The 18,560-nt window shown below is 42.2% G+C and overlaps 2 protein-coding genes across 6 annotated transcripts; one reads left to right on the top strand and one right to left on the bottom strand.

Annotated features, from left to right (window-relative positions):
• Window positions 1–44: 44 nt before the first annotated feature.
• On the bottom strand, window positions 45–6,243 carry LOC139402712 (uncharacterized). 4 transcript variants are annotated; one of them, XM_071146621.1, is made up of 11 exons: window positions 6,138–6,243; window positions 4,990–5,229; window positions 4,672–4,801; window positions 3,783–3,935; window positions 3,500–3,679; window positions 2,950–3,023; window positions 2,663–2,860; window positions 2,440–2,577; window positions 2,195–2,284; window positions 1,955–2,098; window positions 45–1,872 (listed from the first exon to the last, which is right to left on the bottom strand). In XM_071146621.1, exons 2-11 carry the CDS (start codon window positions 5,227–5,229, stop codon window positions 1,744–1,746), a joined length of 1,476 nt encoding a protein of 491 aa, XP_071002722.1. In that variant the 5' UTR covers window positions 6,138–6,243; the 3' UTR covers window positions 45–1,743. The 4 variants fall into 4 exon arrangements, with proteins under 4 accessions (XP_071002722.1, XP_071002714.1, XP_071002740.1 ...); XM_071146613.1 differs by having other exon boundaries at window positions 5,956–6,189; XM_071146639.1 differs by lacking the exons at window positions 3,500–3,679; window positions 3,783–3,935 and having other exon boundaries at window positions 6,138–6,208.
• On the top strand, window positions 6,143–9,993 carry LOC139402738 (uncharacterized protein C3orf38 homolog). Of its 2 annotated transcripts, none has more exons than XM_071146649.1 (4): window positions 6,143–6,284; window positions 6,874–7,049; window positions 7,149–7,387; window positions 7,538–9,993. In XM_071146649.1, the coding sequence occupies exons 1-4, from the start codon at window positions 6,143–6,145 to the stop codon at window positions 7,902–7,904; spliced, it is 924 nt and encodes a 307-aa protein (XP_071002750.1). In that variant the 3' UTR covers window positions 7,905–9,993. The 2 variants fall into 2 exon arrangements, with proteins under 2 accessions (XP_071002750.1, XP_071002761.1); XM_071146660.1 differs by having other exon boundaries at window positions 6,211–6,451; window positions 7,538–9,619.
• Window positions 9,994–18,560: the final 8,567 nt, after the last annotated feature.

Here is an 18,560-nt window from a genome sequence, read left to right as displayed (position 1 = left end):
GTAGTGCTTTACTGCAACGGGTCAAGAAGGGAGAGCACAATCAGTGAACTATAAGATATTTATTTCAGATGACAAATTGCATCATTTCCATCATAAAAAGTATTGCTTCAGAGTTAGGTCATAGTTGGATCCAGGCAAAAGCCACGACAGTGTTGTTCTCTACAGGTTTGCATCACATTTTTGCCCCTGACAAATACAAAGAGAGATGAGGTAAGTTTAGGGAAGTACAGTAGTCGTCAGAGCAGACTGAGCTCCAACTTTTAGGGTATCATTCAGAGTACAAGCCCCTACTGTTGCAGATGCATGAAACCTTACTAAAGCAGTGTTCATTACTGGTCCCGGAGCTAATCAAGGTCTGAAACAGGTATGTTCGTGCAGGGCTGGAAGAAAAGCTTGCACATACTGTGGCTATCCAGGACCAGGAGTAAAGAACACTGCCCAACTGGAATCTCCCGGCAACATGTCTACCAGTGTAGTACTTACTAGTAGTTATAACTCTGTTAATATGGAGTACTGGTGCCTGTTGTTGGCAGTAGGGGTTAGGAGCAGTTGTAATAGGAGTACTAGCTATAGATGTGGCCAGGGTCTGAGGTACTCTCTCTCTCTCATGCAGGGTTAGAAGGCACTGGCTAGAGAACAGGGTCATATATTCTAACTACAGGCTTCAGGATGAGAGGATTCAGCATCCCAAGCATACAGTAGTACATGCATCAAACAAACTAATGCATTCCAGTCATTGTAACATGCATTTCAGTGAGTGAATGAGACAGTAAAAATAGTAATGCCTAGTAATACTTCTAAACAGTATCTAAGGTCGGCTTTGCCTTCAGAGCAGGAGAGTTATTCCTCTCACTGGAGAATCTGCTTCACTAGAGGTACAGCAAGCCTCACAGAAACCCAACAAACAAAGCCAAACATCAGAGTGGGAGACAGAGCAAATGGTTAAGCTACATCAGGATTTGACAGAAATAGTGCAGTACACTGCAGGTATATGAATGATACAGATATTACATGTGATATGACAACAGTTTTCCAGATTTTGTTCATACAAGAAGTCCTACCATTGCATCATGGGGCAGCTGACCTGAGATAAACACACAAGTGATTTGTGGGTAAAGAGGGAGACATACCCCTCCGTTGTCATACCGTGGGAGAGTTCTAAAAACAGATGGGCTAGAACAGACTCAGTGTGCTACACAATACAAAGCTCTTTCTGGAGAACAAGGTACTGATACCTGGCTATACAGAGACCAGCACAATGTGGTGTGCATAAAGCAGATGAACAAACCATTTGGGATAAGATAAGTTTTACTAAACAGTTTTAGATCTTTTTTTAAATTTATAAATAGTTAACTTTTTATTTTGTTAGAAAAAGTACAAATGTGTCCTTTAAATGTTGAATTGGATCATAAACATGCATGGAATTAATCAAGCCTTCCTAACATATACAGTATCAATAAATATATTTATAATCAATGATAAAACAAATTTATAATAAGTAGATGCGTGCTACAATGCAGCATTAGCACTTCCAAGGCTGAAAATGGAAGACCCAGTAAGAAGAGGAAGTAAAACCAGTTTAAACTATAGGTTCACATGCTGTGGGAGGGTAGGGAAGCAGATTGAAAGAAAGGGTTAGACACACAGACCTCTTTACTGAGGATAGACATGTCTGCAGGCTGAGCTGTGTGTTTCTCTGTGTTGTAGACAGAACAGTGTGTTCCTATGGCTTGTTACTCTGCCTCAGTGAGAGCTGTTGGTGCTCCAGTCGTAGGGCAGGTAGCTGACTTTGATTTTCCCAGAGGAGAGGACACTCTGCAGGCTGGACCTCTTGGGAGAATCCCCCATGTGCTCCAGGATCCAGTTCAACAGCTGAAGGAGAGACCGGGCAAGGCTGTGTTAGGACAGGAGACCGTACTCTTCAGTTAAAGGTAAAAGGTCAGTTTTGAGGTACCTTCTCATCTGTGCCTCCGAAGTCTGCCTTGTACCACTTAAATATTTGGCTGAGACGGACCTCCCCCTTCTCAGAATCCACCACACAGCCATCATCGTTCTCCAGGAAGGACTCGGCCGCCGTGCGCAGCTGACTATCGATGTCCTGATTGGTCAGAGAGGACAAATCACGTGACTTTACTCATCTCCAGATTCATAAAATACTGTGTAGTATTTTCAGTGTAAAAACCCAGTGTGTTACCTGTGGAGTGTATGTTTTGATGGGTGGACAGCCCATAGCTCCACAGTTCAGCGCAAAATGGATGAGAGGCTCAGCGTCTGGGAGAGCCACCTGGTGGACAAACAGAGAACATCCACTATCACCACTACCACAGATTGTTTTTATTTGAAATGTTGCACATACATTTTCACCAGTAAATCAGAGATGTGAATAAAAAAAAATGATAATAAGTTGAATAGTTTTCCCGGTCCAGCGGAGTAGTGTACCTGTAGACGAGGGTCAGTCTTAGAGAAGGGCTTGAGAAGCTGTGCGACGCCCTTTCTGTTCCCTCTCAGAACTCCGTTCTCTATGTCCTGCAGAGTGAACACCTCTCCTCCAATCAGGTAGCTCACGTAGTTAAAGAACTGCAAACACACAGGAACAAAGTAATATCACTGCTAAACAGACTATTACTTGTTGTCTTTCCACAATCCTAGATGGTGCTCTTACCTTGTATCTCTGCCACGTGTTGGTTGGGGCTCCCATCCGGACGTTTCCGTGGATGACCAGAGCGTTGTAGGTGTTGATGAAGAAGGCTAGTTTCTCCTCTCTGGTCAGCGACAGCAGCTCCACTCTTTGTAGCTGAACAGCCAGCTCACAGTAGCGCTCAAACACTGGGCTCAGGGACATGGCCTTGTAGTCCACACACTGTAAGGAAACACACATATTGTAGTACAACTCTCATGTCATAATATATCTACTGTAGTGGAGGGTGCAGTTAGTTCAGTGTGACTTACCTTTCCATCAGAAGAGAGGTACTCAGAGAACAACTTCAGGATCATATTCCTTAGAATGGCAGACAACTCAGCAGCTGAGAGAGAGGGAGAAAGAGAGAGAATATAGACACATTATATAATTAATAATCTATTTTTAACAGATAATGAGCAGATGTCCTAACTAGGAAAGACATTCTGATTAAGGTTACTTCTTATGCAAGACAACAAGAGGCATGCAGAAAAGCTAAACTTATGCAATGACAGAGACTCACACACACGTTTGCACGAACACAGACAGATCAGCAGCTTTTAAGGACACCTACTGCAATCCCAGTTAATCGTATCAGGGAATTAATGTAATAGCCCACACCAGGTGTGGATTGCCTCTTACACTTGTGTGTTTAACTAGCAGAAAGAGAAGCTCCATGCAGGAAAGCCCACACCTACACAGTGTGATTTATCTGAAAGTGCCTAAACCACCCAAAGAGGCGACAGTGGCAAGGAAATGCTCACTAGCAAGAAGAAACTTTGAGAAGAACCAGACTCAGAAAAGAGAGTCCTCCCTACCTACCCTGTAAAGGAGAGCATGCAGCAGTCTGTCCTGCGTTCAGGGCCGAGTGAGGGTTGCGTTCCATCAGCCTGTACAGCCTGTCACTCACTCCAAACCCCTCCCCCTTCCCTGCCCCAGCCACGCCCACCATGTACTTCCTGTCCAGTAACATCTGCCCAGTCTCACATGCCTTAGTCATCTCTGCCAGAATCCGAGAATTAGAATCAGTTAGAATCATAGAATAGAACAATAGAATTAGAATTTGTACGTAGAATTTAGGAATATCTGTTTACTCATTCCTTACCCATGCCCCTCTCTTTCTGCAGCCAGCCAACCAGCTGTGCTCCTGTGAAGCTGTTTCTGCACATGCTCAGTCCCCTCCACTGAAATCCAATCACATCGCTCTGCTTGAGATCCTCTACCACGTCCGCTAACGCATGCCTCTCACACTTAAACTCTGCAGAGAATGCACACAGGGCTTGAAAATCATCTAATGTGTGAATGGATGCCACTCACCAGACATCAACACTATAGGAATGTGTAAGAGAACATGGTTGGAGCAATTGACAATATTTATTTCTTACTGTAGTCCATATGAATATATTTTATGGACCTGAGTGGTAGCAGAGGAGACTAGAACTCAGACACATACTGTGGCTGGGCAGAGAGGCCAGGTGCTGGCTATCAGGTAACACTGATCCATTGTCTTTGCTTCTGCTGTGGTGACAGGAGATGGGCGCACACACACACACTCACACACAGAGAGCTGTGGCTGCTGAAACAAAACCACAAAACCAGCCTGTCTCTCATGCAGCAGACGCCAACATTCCACACTGACAAGACAGACACTTCTTCCCCAGGTCTTATGATACTGATATTATAGCTGGTATTCAAACAGTAGCATGTCCAGTAATATCAGTATCATATCCAAATAACCCTGTCGAATCAGAGCTCATGTTTATAACTAGAGGAAGACTAGATTAGTCTCGCCGCAGGAGGTCTGTCTTTTAACTGCAATAGGCAAAAATGGTTAATAACCACATTTGACTGAATGTGTCTTTGCAGCCATTCCAGTCTACCCATTCCAGTCTACCCATTCCAGTTCTAAGGTGCAAACATTTCTATAGAGCAGGGCCCAACTCTAAATCGACCGTAATCTAATCAGGCACAGGGCTTCTTGTGTGTTCACTGACCTCCATCAGCCTCCTCAGCTGTGTCTGGGCCATCTGATTGGTTCTCCTCGGGCAGGGGCAGGGGCAGGGCTTCTGACAAGACAGGCTCCTCCCTCACCAAACGCACTAGACGCTCCAACTCCTCTGGAAGCTTCAGAGAGTAGTGTTTATTTAACCTTTATTTAGCCAGGTAAGGCATTCAGAAGCAAGCCTCTACTTACTACAATAGCAAACCCACCTTTTGTACATTTTTTGGTAAAGTACCTAAAGTTCACTTAACTGAATATAGAGCAGTCAAAGAGACAATGTATCCATCCATCTGAGAGACAGTGTTCTCACCAGTTCCTGCAGGTCATCATTCCCCCCGATGTGGACACTGTTGAAGAAGATCTGAGGAACTGTGCTCCGTCCGGTCAGCTCCTTCACACTGTCCCGGAGCTCTGGGTGCTTTCCCATGTCTACATCACACACAGGCAGACCCAGACGGCCAAGGCTTGTCTTAGCCTGCACACAGTGGGGACAGCCCAGCACAGAGTACACCGTCACCCTGCCCAGCACCCTGCCCTCAGTCTCCCCCATCTAAACAGCCACCGGAGAGGATAAACAGAGAAGAGACAGAGGTTTAGTAAGCAGCATTGTTGGGTGGTAGTGGTGAAATTAAGTATTTTGACAACACTTCCTTGAGGATGTGTAGCAATAATTATGTACCAAGTTCCTTGTGGGGAAATGACAGTGATTTGCAATATAGGTTCATTGGGTTGATGAAATCATGGTACACTATCAACTTCCTCCTCAAAACATGCTTACCTGCAGAGTTCATCAATACTGGAAAAAGTATATTTTTACCTCCATGATGACATTTAACACACTGTTGAAGGACTCTGTGGTTTAAACATTGCCTACAACTTTCTGTTAATAAATCTGACAAGATAGAGCAATCACGAGAAAAAAAAAACGTGGCTACTGATGACATCCACTTTGTCCAATCTTCTGCAAAGAGGTTCATCGTCTCTGGTAATAGGATTAGTTTAGGGTTGGGGTTGTTTGGGTTACTAGGGTTATTAACGTACCGTTAGCTAGAAACACCCTTAGCTAATTAACGTCATCATACTGTGCTGGCAAGACCCATATAGCTAGCTACTGAATCGCTAAATGATTGCGAAGCCCAGCAGTACAGTAGTGTATTATCAACTGGCCAACATTAAACTATCATATAAAATGCAGATGCTTGACATAGCTAGCTAATGATACTCACCATAGCATAGTCTAGGTAACCTTAGCTAGCTAGTTATCATCATTGCCTACCTTGTTTTGGGACGGCGTCGGACACCCTAACGTTACTTGCAATACGCCACAACCGTTATCGACAAATCTCAGAGATGCACGGAATAAATTATGTTCTTCTGTCGCGATAATAATGCCTTAGTATGCATTATTAAGAAAAAAAATTGTACCTAGTACATGCTGAAAATGATTAGTTAACTCACTGTAGATGGCACTGTCACTTCTGCTTCTGTTTACAGGCAGCGTGCAAATACTTGCGGAACCTTTGAGGGATGCCGTGTTTCCTCCCGGACGTTCCCTTTGGTACCCTCGAGTGGTGGATGACGGAAGTACAACCACAGCCATTGCAGGTGTTTACTGGGTTAAAAGTTGTATACTATCGTTTTAAATATGCCTGTATTGTCCGATACGGAGCGTAAGGGCTGTAAACATATGTTGGGTATCATGTCAAGGGGCGACATACTTTCGCTTAGCGATACAGTCACCAACAAAATGATTGCAGTGGAAAACATTACAGGTGAGAACTTAGCGGCTAATGTTAACTAGGCTAGCCCAATAATAATGGACTAAAGGAGCCGAACGTTGCTGCTTTTCAGTCCAAATACCACATGTTCTGTTTAAATGCGAATTGGCTTTGGATACAAAAACAGACAAATACTCAATCTAAACGTGAATCAATTGTCAATTGCGGTTCGGCTGTAGAATCCTAAATCGCTTTACTTTCATATCACAATTTGTATTTTTTTAAATAAATGTAACCTTTATTTATCTAGGCAAGTCAGTTAATTAAGAACGAATTCTTATTTTCAATGACGGCCTAGGAACAGTGGGTTAACTGCCATGTCCAGGGGCAGAACGACAGATTTGTTTTGATTGTTGAAGTTTTGATCTGTAAATGGTATACCATAGTCAAATCTTGGGGTCGTCTGTCGGTTACAGAAGCAGTTGAGGCCATTCTTTCATACACCAAGGATACGGAGGAGCTGCTAAAACGAAAAAAGGTCCATCGTGACGTTATATTCAAGTACCTGGCAAAGGAGGGGGTGGTGATGCCCCCCAACAGTGATAAACACCAGCTAGTGAAGCGGACTCTAGAGTTTTGGTCTACTGGGAAGGTATAGACACATTCGTGTTTCTGTGTTTCATAGAGGCTGAATTTGGCAAGAACATTTTAACATGCTTTTGTCACTTAATGTCTGTGGTCTTGTTTGTAGGCATTGGACTATCAAACCCCAGCAGTTGAGACCAGCCTAAGTCTGAGACCAGCTGAGAGTGTCTCTGTTTCCTCTGAGGCAGGGTACAGTCCTGGTTTTGACCACCTGTCCTTGGCCAGACAGTTCTGTCAGTGGTTCTTCCAGCTTCTCAACAGTCAGAACCCCTCCCTGCGCCAGCCTCCTGGGGACTGGGGACCACAACACTTCTGGGAGGACGTCCGTCTGCGCCTCTTCTCCAGGTAAAAATCTGGACACAAATGATATCGTTTTTGGTCTCTTAGGGACTAAGCATTGATTTTGACTAACTTACCATTTTCTTTTGTATTGACCATACAGTATTAAATACCATATTAATTCATAGGACCTCTCTCTCTCACTCTCTGTCTCAGTGCTGTTGGCCAACAAATGGAAGAATTCCATGGCTCTGAGCTGACTAGCCTGCGTCTCCTGGCCCTGGCGAGGGACGAGAGGCTCCTGTTGAGCCCCAACCTTGACCCTCCTGGCCTGAAGGTCCTGTCCTCCCCCCACGGCCTGGTGTTGGTGGCTGTGGCAGGGACCATTCACAGAGATGATGTCTGCTTAGGAGTATATGAACAGGTGTTTGGCCTCATCCGCTCACCGCTGGAACAGAACAGCTGGAAGATCAAGTTTGTCAACCTGAAGATCAAGGGGCAGGACGCCCTGGGAGGAGCAGAGGAGCTGGCCTCTCCTGCACTGACCTGCAGCTCCTCTGAACTACAGCTGCTCTGCAGATGAGGGAACTGAGGTTCATCCCAATAGTCTAAAGGGGCTTCCTCTCCTTACTTCCTTTCCTTTATCTGCACTTGTGAAAAACATGGACAGGTGAAAGTAAATTGCCAATGTCACCATCCACCATATTGTTTTCACCTATCTTGGGTTCTCAGGTCAGTGCAGATAAAGGAGAGAAGAAGAGAGAGACACACTTCAGATTATTGAAATTCACACTTGGTGTCACTAAGAGAAGAGGACTGCTCTGTAGACCATAAGGGAGCAGTGGTTAGAGATGTGCCTGTGAGAATGAAAGACAAAGTGCACTCAATACATTATGCAAGTCATTTAATTGTCATGATGGGGTAAACATACATTTCATGGTCTGTTTTCCTCAATACTATATAGTTAGCTATTATTTACTGCTGTATCAAGAAGAAAAATGGAATATTTTTGCTATTAATACTATATTCCAGGATATGTTTAGGTTTACTCTCCATGTAATGGGAAAAGTTCTTGGTTGGTGTAGGACTGGGTGGTTTTCACGATTCTTCTGTTCTCTCATTTGAGGCATTTTCCCTTAAATTACCTGTGATCTGTGCCTTATGTAGAATAGTCTATAAGCAGAAGCATGCCTCTATCATCGGTAACGGTATATGGCTAAAACTTTAAGTATATTATATTGTAAATATGTATCATACCAGTACTAAAAATAATTTAAACCTTTGCCTGTGTACTGTTTGCTTCGCTCTGTGTCATCCTGTCTCGGAGCTCTATGGACAATTCCTTCGATCTCGTGGCTTGGTTTTTGCTCTGACAAGCACTTCCAACTGTGGGACCTTATATAGACAGGTGTGTGCCTTTCCAAATCATGTCCAATCAATTAAATTTACAGCAGTCCAGTCAAGTTCTAAATACATCTCAAGGATGATCAGTGGAAACAGGATGCACCTGAGCTCAATTTTGAGTCTCATAACAAAGGGTCTGAATACTTATGTAAATAAGGTATTGCTGTTTGGTTTTTCATAAATGTGCGAAAATGTCTAAAATCCTGTTTTCACTTTGTCATTATGAGATATTGTGTGTAGATTGATGAGGGAAAAAATACATTTAATCAATTTTAGAAAAAGGCTGTAACATATCAAAATGTGGAAAAAGTCAGGGTGTCTGAAAACTTTCCAAATGCACTGCATTTACCTAGTCCAACAGTATATGTTCTCTTTCGACCTGTGCTTTATGCATTCTTATAATTCACTGAATTTGCATTACTTTTCAATGTTTTGCACAATCATTTTGCAATAGACCATCAATACATTGGTTAATGAACCAAATGTTTAGCAGTTAATTCGATTTTTTATTGAGGTTACAAAGGTTTCTATTTTGCGTAATTGAAATCAAAAGCTCCCAGATATGCTCTGCTGAAATGGAACTGGTTAAATTGGCATATATTGCTGGCATGATCTGACATAAAGTTACTATGAAAAGTTTCAGCACACGTTTCTGATTTTAAATGAGCTCTTTGTAGTTTTTAAAATGTCAGGATTTAATTACAACGAGCGTTATGGTTGCAGAGAGTTGGAGAAGATGGACGACATCCTCACTTCAATTTACTGTCACTAACAAAAAGACGTCTCTTTTCAAATCAAATACACATTTTTCGATACATGCTTTGTAAACGCGTGTGGACTAACAGTCAAATGCTTACTTACGGGCCCTTCCCAACAATGCAGAGAGAAAGAAAATAGAGAAATAATAGAAAATGAAGACATGTAATAATAAATACACAATGAGTCATGATAACTATATGCACAGGCTACCAGTACCGAGTCGATGTGCAAGGTAGTCAAGGTAGATACTATATGTACATGTAGGAATAAAGTGAAAGATAATAAATAGTAGCAGCAGTGCATGTGATGAGTCAAAGTTAGCGCAAAAAGGGTCAATGTAGATAGTCCAGGTAGCTACAGTGCCTTCAGAAAGTACTCACATTGTGTTGTGTTACAGCCTGAATTTGAAATTGATTGAATTGAGATTGTTTTGTCACCGCTATAGACACAATACCTCATAATGTCAAAGTGGGATTATGATTTTCAACATTTAATAATTAATAAAAAAAAGTCAATAAGCATTCAATTCCTTTGTTATGGCAAGTCTAAATAAGTTCAGGAGTAAAAAAGTATTTAACAAGTCACATAAATTACACTCTGTGTGCAATAATAGTCTTTAAAATGTTTTTTGAATGACTGTATCTCACCTCTGTACCAAGGTCCCTCAGTCAAGCAATGAATTTCTAACAAAGACCTGGCAGGTTTTCTATTGCCTCACAAAGAAGGGAACCTGTTGGTAGAAAATAAGCAGGCAATGAATATTCCTTAGAGTATAGTGAAGTTATTACTTATACTTTGGATGGTAAAATCCCTGGGGAAGCCAATGCTCAACCCCCCCTGAAGCAATTCCATAAGTGGAAAACAGGAGCTGCCTCCACCATTTCAACTTCAACATTTCAACATCATCAAATCACTTCTGCTTTGTCTAATACAGTGACACCTTAAAGACCGGAGTGATGGCCAAATCCAAGCTGGCTTCCGTTGACACTTTTTTTTGGTGTGACAGGACCATTCACACTTGAGCTTGCTAGGTTTAGCACAATGCTGATTGGCAAATTATACTCTTTTTGTCAAGGAAGGCCAGATGCTCGCTGGCTTCCCTTGCCTTCAATGCCAAGGGTGGCAACAGTATACTCGTTTGGACGAGACAGACTAGACAGCAACTAGACAGACAGAGGGGCGTTGTTTTGCTCGCTCGGATGCTTTCTCCTGTGAGATACATTCAGCTTCTTGCGAATTGTAGTAAAATTATGAAACACAGAGGTATCCATGAATATACACCACTGTGGATCAACAGCACTGTTTTTACTCCACAATACTAACCTTAATTACATAATGAAAAGAAGGAAGCGTGTACAGCTAACAAACATTCCAAAACATGCATACTGTTTACAATAAGGCACTAAATAATACTGCAAAAAACAAGACTCTCACAGTCTCACGTCAGAATTAGATGTTCATCCATGTTTCTCAAATGTCAAATTTCAAAGTTTTTGGTTACTTCTCTTCATCCTTCCAATGTTAAGTTTAGGCATTAACTCCAAATTCTTAAGGTTTGGCATTAACTCCAAATGGTTAATGTAAAGGTTAAGGTTTGGCATTAACTCCAAATTCTTAAGGTTTGGCATTAACTCCAAATGGTTAATGTAAAGGTTAAGGTTTGGTATTAACTCTGAATGGTTAATGTAAAGGTTAAGGTTTGGTATTAACTCTGAATGGTTAATGTAAAGGTTAAGGTTTGGTATTAACTCTGAATGGTTAATGTAAAGGTTAAGGTTTGGGATTAACTCTGAATGGTTAATGTAAAGGTTAAGGTTTGGTATTAACTCTGAATGGTTAATGTAAAGGTTAAGGTTTGGGATTAACTCTGAATGGTTAATGTAAAGGTTAAGGTTTGGTATTAACTCTGAATGGTTAATGTAAAGGTTAAGGTTTGGTATTAACTCTGAATGGTTAATGTAAAGGTTAAGGTTTGGTATTAACTCTGAATGGTTAATGTAAAGTTTAAGGTTAGGGATAGGTTTAAAACCAAAATATCAAAAACAACTTTCTATCACTGGATTCCTACATGCAACCAGAGGCAGACGCTTACACCCATCCACCACCACTTTCCACAACACCTTAACATAACCAAAACCTACTTGAAGGTAACAGTGCTCACTGTTGCCCCTAGTGACTGGTTTCCACGTCATCTCCCGACATTCTCAGACATGAGTGTTGAATGCTCCTGAGTGGCCTAGTTACAGTTTTGACTAAAACTTCAAAATGGCTGCCTAGCAATGACCAACAACCAATTTGACAGAACTTGCAGAATTTGAAAAAAATAATGGGCAAATAATTGTACAATCCCAGGTTTGCAAAGCTCTTACTTTCAGTTGAATGCATTCAGTTATACAACTGACTAGGTATCCCCTTTTCTTAGAGACTTACCCAGAAAGACTTACAGCTGTCATCGCTGCCAACGGTGATTCTAACATGTATTGACTTGGGGCACTAATAAAGATATATTCATGTTTATTTTATATTCATAAAAATATAATACAAATATTCCACTACGGCAGAGTATTTTGTGTAGATGACAATTAAATATATTTTAATCCCAATGTGTAACACAACAAAATATGGAAAAAGTCAAGAGGTGTAAATACTTTCTGAAGGCACTGTATGTACTTTCACAAAGACAATTTCATGACAGTAATGATATGTGTCCACTCCCTTTTTCACTGGTTTTCTCTCACCCTCAATCTCTCTCTCTGTCACTCTCTCCTCTCTCACTCTGTGTGAATGTAGCCTATAGGCCTGGCTCTGTGTGGTGGGGTAGAGAATGCAGCAGTGACTCTGTGGTTTTGGTGGGAAATGTTACATGTGGGAAATTATTCTTGGCATTCGCTTCAAAGGAACTGAGCTAGTTAATATCTGTCTCTGTCGGCTGGGGCTCTGTACTTTACTGGGCCATAGTTGTGGCAGAGGAAACCACCACGGCCATTGATCTCTGGCTGTTCACCTCACAGAAAGAATAATAACAAGTTGCCAGCCTCCTGCCTTTATGGCACTTGGCTTTCCTCTGTTTAATAAGTGGTTTGGCCCATGGCACGGCTCTGACGCACAGCTTCAAAAATACGACTCACTGGCGTCTGAGCGTGTGTGTGTATGTTTGGCGTCTCCTGATCCCGGTGACTGGAGTTTTTCTTTAATGAAGAAGTGTGTTTCTCATAAAGGAAATGTTCAACTCTAAACTCTGGATCCCTGGAGCTTTAAAATAGCTTTCGGGTGGTGAACCATGGAAACAGCTTTAATTGCCAAGTAGTTTTGTTTTTGCACTTCAGTTTGATTTGACGGTTCTAATTACGTTACACAGTTGCTTTTGTATAGAGATGAATGAGCATATTAATGAGAGAATAATTTGGTGAAAGTCTGTATGGTGGAACCATCATCCCTTCTCAGACACTCTCGGACAAAAATGATGGCTTTACTGGTGCATTGTAAACCCAGATTTTCCCCTTAGATGGAGTTAAATGTATCCTGTCTGTTTTTGAACTGGGTTACTGTTTCATGATGGTATAATATATGAAATAATAAAACGTTATATACCGGATAATTATGCCCTATTTTTTTAAATAATCTCATACTGAAAGAATGATACTGATCTTTTCCCCCCATTTCAAGTTTTGATGACTTTCAAAGTGACATTTTCCCATCATTCCACAAGGGGGCAGGCATGCTACATCAGGGAGCAGTGATATTTTGATCCTTGGCCAAAATAAAAGCTTTTAAAGCAATTATGTGAGGAAAGTTGTCAATTCCTAAGCACAGCCTGGGCTACTTTATGTAAGCTGGCAGTTTCTTGAAGCCTAGGTCATGAACAAAACAGTAAATTTTTTAGTTTACTGTGAATTGTCTGCCATTAAATTAATAGGGTTCTAAAAGAGTGGCACATTAAACTATTCCCTTTCAAAGGTATGAAAACACATATTTCACTAGTTATGCAAGTGGCAGTAATTTATGGATGCACATGAAGGCGACAGAGACAGCATTGGCTGCTACAGAAGAAAGACAATAAAAACTGGATTTATGTTGGCAGCTATAATCAATCAATAGGCAATAATATTTCTCCTCAAAATTGACTGACAAATCACATTAAGAGGTAAATTCAATCAATGTGATTGGAATCTCAGAAGTGATATTCAGTCAGAGAATTTCTAATACATACAAATTGTTACAAACTTTAGTTGAGTAGACTTATCTAAAAGAATATATAGAAAAAGTTGTGTAAGAAAATTGAGGGTGATGGTAAACTAGATTCTGGACAAGGTCTCTATCGATTGACAAATGATGTCACCTTCTCTCTTACTTCCTTCCCTTTACGTCAGCTAAATGCATCTATTTACATCTGACATCATTGTTCCATTTCAGGCTAAATTGATGTGGACTGGAGAGGCAGGATTCAGAGGTTCTGACAGTGCTCTGTGCTCCGGCCTGGTGTAGTTTTACACTCACATAATTACCTCATATAAACATTGGAAACGTTATACCACAGGGGAATACCCAGGATCCCAGGAAACAAACAGGCAGAGCGTGAGAGGATCCTGTGGCTGTGACAGTCTAGTTTAACATCAATTAACCCAAACAACAACCAGAACACTTTCTGTATTTATACAAGGGAAAACACAGGGATAAGAACACCTAAATACATGAAGCCAACTAGGATGTTTCAATCAGAAGAGCTTAAAATAAACCAGGAAACAATCACTGCTCTCCATCATCCTATACAGTAGTTGACATGGGGTGGAAGGGGCTGGTACACTGACCCAGTAACTCAGATTTTCTATTGCTTGAATGCCAGCTCAAAACGGGTTCATCCACAATACATATCATGGGAGTATTAAAGATAGAGTGAGCAACTTGTTTTTTCAAACACACATAAACACACAGCCCTTTAGAACATCTGTAGAGTTCTATAAACACACAGCCCTTTAGAACATCTGCAGAGTTCTATAAACACACAGCCCTTTAGAACATCTGTAGAGTTCTATAAACACACAGCCCTTTAGAACGTCTGTAGAGTTCTATAAACACACAGCCCTTTAGAACATCTGTGGAGTTTTATAAACACACAGCCCTTTAGAACATCTGCAGAGTTCTATAAACACACTGCCCTTTAGAACATCTGCAGAGTTCAATAAACACACAGCCCTTTAGAACATCTGTAGAGTTCTGTAAATACACAGCCAATGTTCCCTATAATGTTTTTCGGCACTGAGCAAATTTTAGGTCTGCTGAGCGCAAACTTGAACTTTGTGAAAATTCTGTGCAACTTCTTACTTTGAACACTGAGGCTGTACCAACTTTAACTTACAGTTTAAAGAGTGGCCATGTAGGCTACTGTGGCTATTTTATCATAATGTGCAGCACATGTGGAAAGTATTCAGACCCCACATTTTGTTACATTACAGCCTTGTTCTAAAATTGAAAAAACAGTTTCCCCCCTTATCAATCTACACACAATACCCCATAATGGCAAAGTGAAAACAGGTTTTTAGAATTGTTTTACTAATTTATAAAAATAAAAGAAAGAGCAAAACCTTATTTACAGAAGCATTCAGACCCTTTACTATGAGACTCAAAATTGAGCTCAGGTGCATCCTATTTCCATTGATCATCTTTGAGATATTTCTACAACTTGATTGGAGTCCACCTGTGGTAAATTCAATTGATTGGACATAATTTGTAAATGCACACACCTGTCTATATAAGTGACTGTGCATGTCAGAACAAAAACCAAGCCATGAGGTTGAAAGAATTGTCCGTAGAGACAGGATTGTGTCGTTCTGGGGAAGGGTACCAAAATATTTCTGCAGGTCCCAAAGAACACAGTGGCCTCCATAATTCTTAAATGGAAGAAGTTTAGAACCACCAAGACTCTTCCTAGAGCTGGTCACCCAGCCAAACTGAGCAATCGGGGAGATGGGCCTTGGTCAGGGAGGTAACCAAGAACCCAATGGTCACTCTGACAGAGCTCCAGAGTTCTTCTGTGGAGATGGGAGAATCTTCCAGAAGGACAACTATCTCTGCAGCACTCCACCAACCAGGCCTTTATGGTAGAGTGGCCAGACGGAAGCCTCTCCTCAGTAAAAGGCATATGACAGTCTGCTTGGAGTTTGCCAAAAGGCACCTAACAGACTCTCAGACCATGAGAAACAAGATTCTCTGGTCTGATGAAACGAAGACTGAACTCTTTGGCATGACTGCCAAGTGGCAACTCTGGAGAAAACCTGGCACCATCCCTAAGGTAAAGCATGGTGGTGGCAGCATCATGGTCCGGGGTGTTTTTCAGACGCAGGGACTGGGAGACTAGTCAGGATCGATGCAAAAAATGAAGGAGCAAAGTACATACAGTGGGGCAAAAAAGTATTTAGTCAGCCACCAATTGTGCAAGTTCTCCCACTTAAAAAGACGAGAGAGGCCTGTAATTTTCATCATAGGTACACTTCAACTATGACAGACAAAATGAGAAAAAAAATCCAGAAAATCACATTGTAGGATTATTTATGAATTTATTTGCAAATTATGGTGGGAAATAAGTATTTGGTCAATAACAAAAGTTTATCTCAATACTTTGTTATATACCCTTTGTTGGCAATGACAGAGGTCAAACGTTTTCTGTAAGTCTTCACAAGGTTTTCACACACTGTTGCTGGTATTTTGGCCCATTCCTCCATGCAGATCTCCTCTAGAGCAGTGATGTTTTGGGGCTGTTGCTGGGCAACACAGACTTTCAACTCCCTCTAAAGATTTTCTATGGGGTTGAGATCTGGAGACTGGCTAGGCCACTCCAGGACCTTGAAATGCTTCTTACGAAGCCACTCCTTCGTTGCCTGGGCGGTGTGTTTGGGATCATTGTCATGTTGAAAGACCCAGCCAAGTTTCATCTTCAATGCCCTTGCTGATGGAAGGAGGTTTTCACTCAAAATCTCACAATACATGGCCCCATTCATTCTTTCCTTTACACTCATCAGAAAAACAGCCCCAAAGCATGATGTTTCCACCCCCATGCTTCACAGTAGGTATGGTGTTCTTTGGATGCAACTCAGCATTCTTTGTCCTCCAAACACGACGAGTTGAGTTTTTACCAAAATGTTCTATTTTGGTTTCATCTGACCATATGACATTCTCCCAATCTTCTTCTGGATCATCCAAATGCTCTCTAGCAAACTTCAGATGGGCCTGGACATGTACTGGCTTAAGTAGGGGGACATGTCTGGCACTGCAGGATTTGAGTCCCTGGCGGCGTAGTGTGTTACTGATGGTAGGCTTTGTTACTTTGGTCCCAGCTCTCTGCAGGTCATTCACTAGGTCCTCCCGTGTGGTTCTGGGATTTTTGCTCACCGTTCTTGTGATCATTTTGACCCCACGGGGTGAGATCTTGTGTGGAGCCCCAGATCGAGGGAGATTATCAGTGGTCTTGTATGTCTTAATAATTGCTCCCACAGTTGATTTCTTCAAACTTGTATGTCCTAATAATTGCTCCCACAGTTGATTTCTTCAAACCAAGCTGCTTATCTATTGCAGATTCAGTCTTCCCAGCCTGGTGCAGGTCTACAATTTTGTTTCTGGTGTTCTTTGACAGCTCTTTGGTCTTGGCCATAGTGAAGTTTGGAGTGTGACTGTTTGAGGTTGTGGACAGGTGTCTTTTATACTGATAACAAGTTCAAACAGGTGCCATTAATACAGGTAACGAGTGGAGGACAGAGGAGCCTCTTAAAGAAGAAGTTACAGGTCTGTGAGAGCCAGAAATCACGCTTGTTTGTAGGTGACCAAATACTTATTTTCCACCATAATTTGCAAATAAATTCATTAAAAATCCTACAATGTGATTTTCTGGATTTTTTTTCTCATTTTGTCTGTCATAGTTGAAGTATACCTATGATGAAAATTACAGGCCTCTCTCATCTTCGTAAGTGGGATAACTTGCACAATTGGTGGCTGACTAAATACTTTTTTATATATAAAAAAGTATATCCTTGATGAAATAAATCCTTGATGAAAACCTGCTCCAGAGTGCTCAGGACCTCAGACTGAGGCGAAGGTTCACCATCCAACAGGGCAAAGACCCTAAGCACTCAGCCTGTCACACCTTGATCTGTTTCAACTGTCTTTGTGATTTTCTCACCCCCCCCACCCCCCCCCCTCCCCTCCAGGTGTCGCCCATCTTCCTCATTATCCCCTGTGTATTTATACCTATGTTCTCTGTTTGTCTTTTGCCAGTTTGTCTTGTTTGTTCGAGTCAACCAGCGTTTTGTGTCTCAGCTCCTGCTTTCTCCAGTCTCTCTTTTCTCGCCCTCCTGGTTTTAACCCTTGCCTGTCCTGACTCCGAGCCCGTCTGCCTGACCACTCTGCCTGCCCTTGACACTGAGCCTGCCTGTCGACCTGTACCTTTTCACCCCTCTGGATTACCGAGCTCTGCCTTGACCTGTCTATCGCCTGCCCCTGTTGAATTACTAAACTATTGTTTATTCGACGTGGTCTGCATCTGGGTCTTACCTTCATACCTGATAGTACGAACCGGCCATGACTGACCGAGCAGACCTGGACCAGCTGCGCAACACCATCTCCTCCCAAGGAGTCTCAATTGGTAGGCACAAGGAATTGCTTCATGGGCTGATGGAGGGGACAAAACGTTGGCTGAGCGCCATGACCGGGCATTGGACATGCTGCTGGAGCAATTTGGCGGGTCGTCTGCCTGCCTCGGTGGTAACCCCACCGCCCCTCAGAAACTCAGCGGTTAGCAACGCAGCCCCACCGGCCACTCCACATTCCCGGGAGTCCCGGGTTACCTCCTCCGGAATGCTTTCATGGAGAGCTGAGCACCTGTCGGGCATTTTTAGCTCAGTGTGCCCTCAATTGTGAGCTTCAGCCATCCTCCTTCCCCTCGGATCGCTCCAAAATTGCCTACCTAATCACACTGATGTCTGGTAGGGCTCTCAGCCGTATGGGAACAGCAGCCAGTCATATGCGCGAGCCTGGAGGGGTTCGTGAGAGAGGTGAGGAAGGTTTTTGATGCCCTGTTCTCTGGGAG

This window comes from Oncorhynchus clarkii, chromosome 3, assembly GCF_045791955.1.
Source record: "Oncorhynchus clarkii lewisi isolate Uvic-CL-2024 chromosome 3, UVic_Ocla_1.0, whole genome shotgun sequence".
In the NCBI taxonomy this organism is placed as follows: Eukaryota; Metazoa; Chordata; class Actinopteri; order Salmoniformes; family Salmonidae; genus Oncorhynchus; species Oncorhynchus clarkii.
Note: the sequence above shows the minus strand (reverse complement) of the source record. Positions and strands in the feature narration are given on the sequence as shown.

Bases quoted from the DNA above. Each gene is read 5' to 3' on its own strand.
- LOC139402712 (XM_071146621.1), bottom strand. From the start codon at position 5,229: ATGGGGGAGACTGAGGGCAGGGTGCTGGGCAGGGTGACGGTGTACTCT. The intron at 2,861-2,949 runs GTAAGTCACACT...GTTTCCTTACAG, and splicing joins ACCTCTCTTCTGATGGAAAG to TGTGTGGACTACAAGGCCAT. The intron at 2,578-2,662 runs GTAAGAGCACCA...GTGTGTTTGCAG, and splicing joins ACACGTGGCAGAGATACAAG to TTCTTTAACTACGTGAGCTA.
- LOC139402738 (XM_071146649.1), top strand. From the start codon at position 6,143: ATGGCACTGTCACTTCTGCTTCTGTTTACAGGCAGCGTGCAAATACTT. The intron at 7,050-7,148 runs GTATAGACACAT...TCTTGTTTGTAG, and splicing joins AGTTTTGGTCTACTGGGAAG to GCATTGGACTATCAAACCCC. The intron at 7,388-7,537 runs GTAAAAATCTGG...TCTCTGTCTCAG, and splicing joins CGTCTGCGCCTCTTCTCCAG to TGCTGTTGGCCAACAAATGG.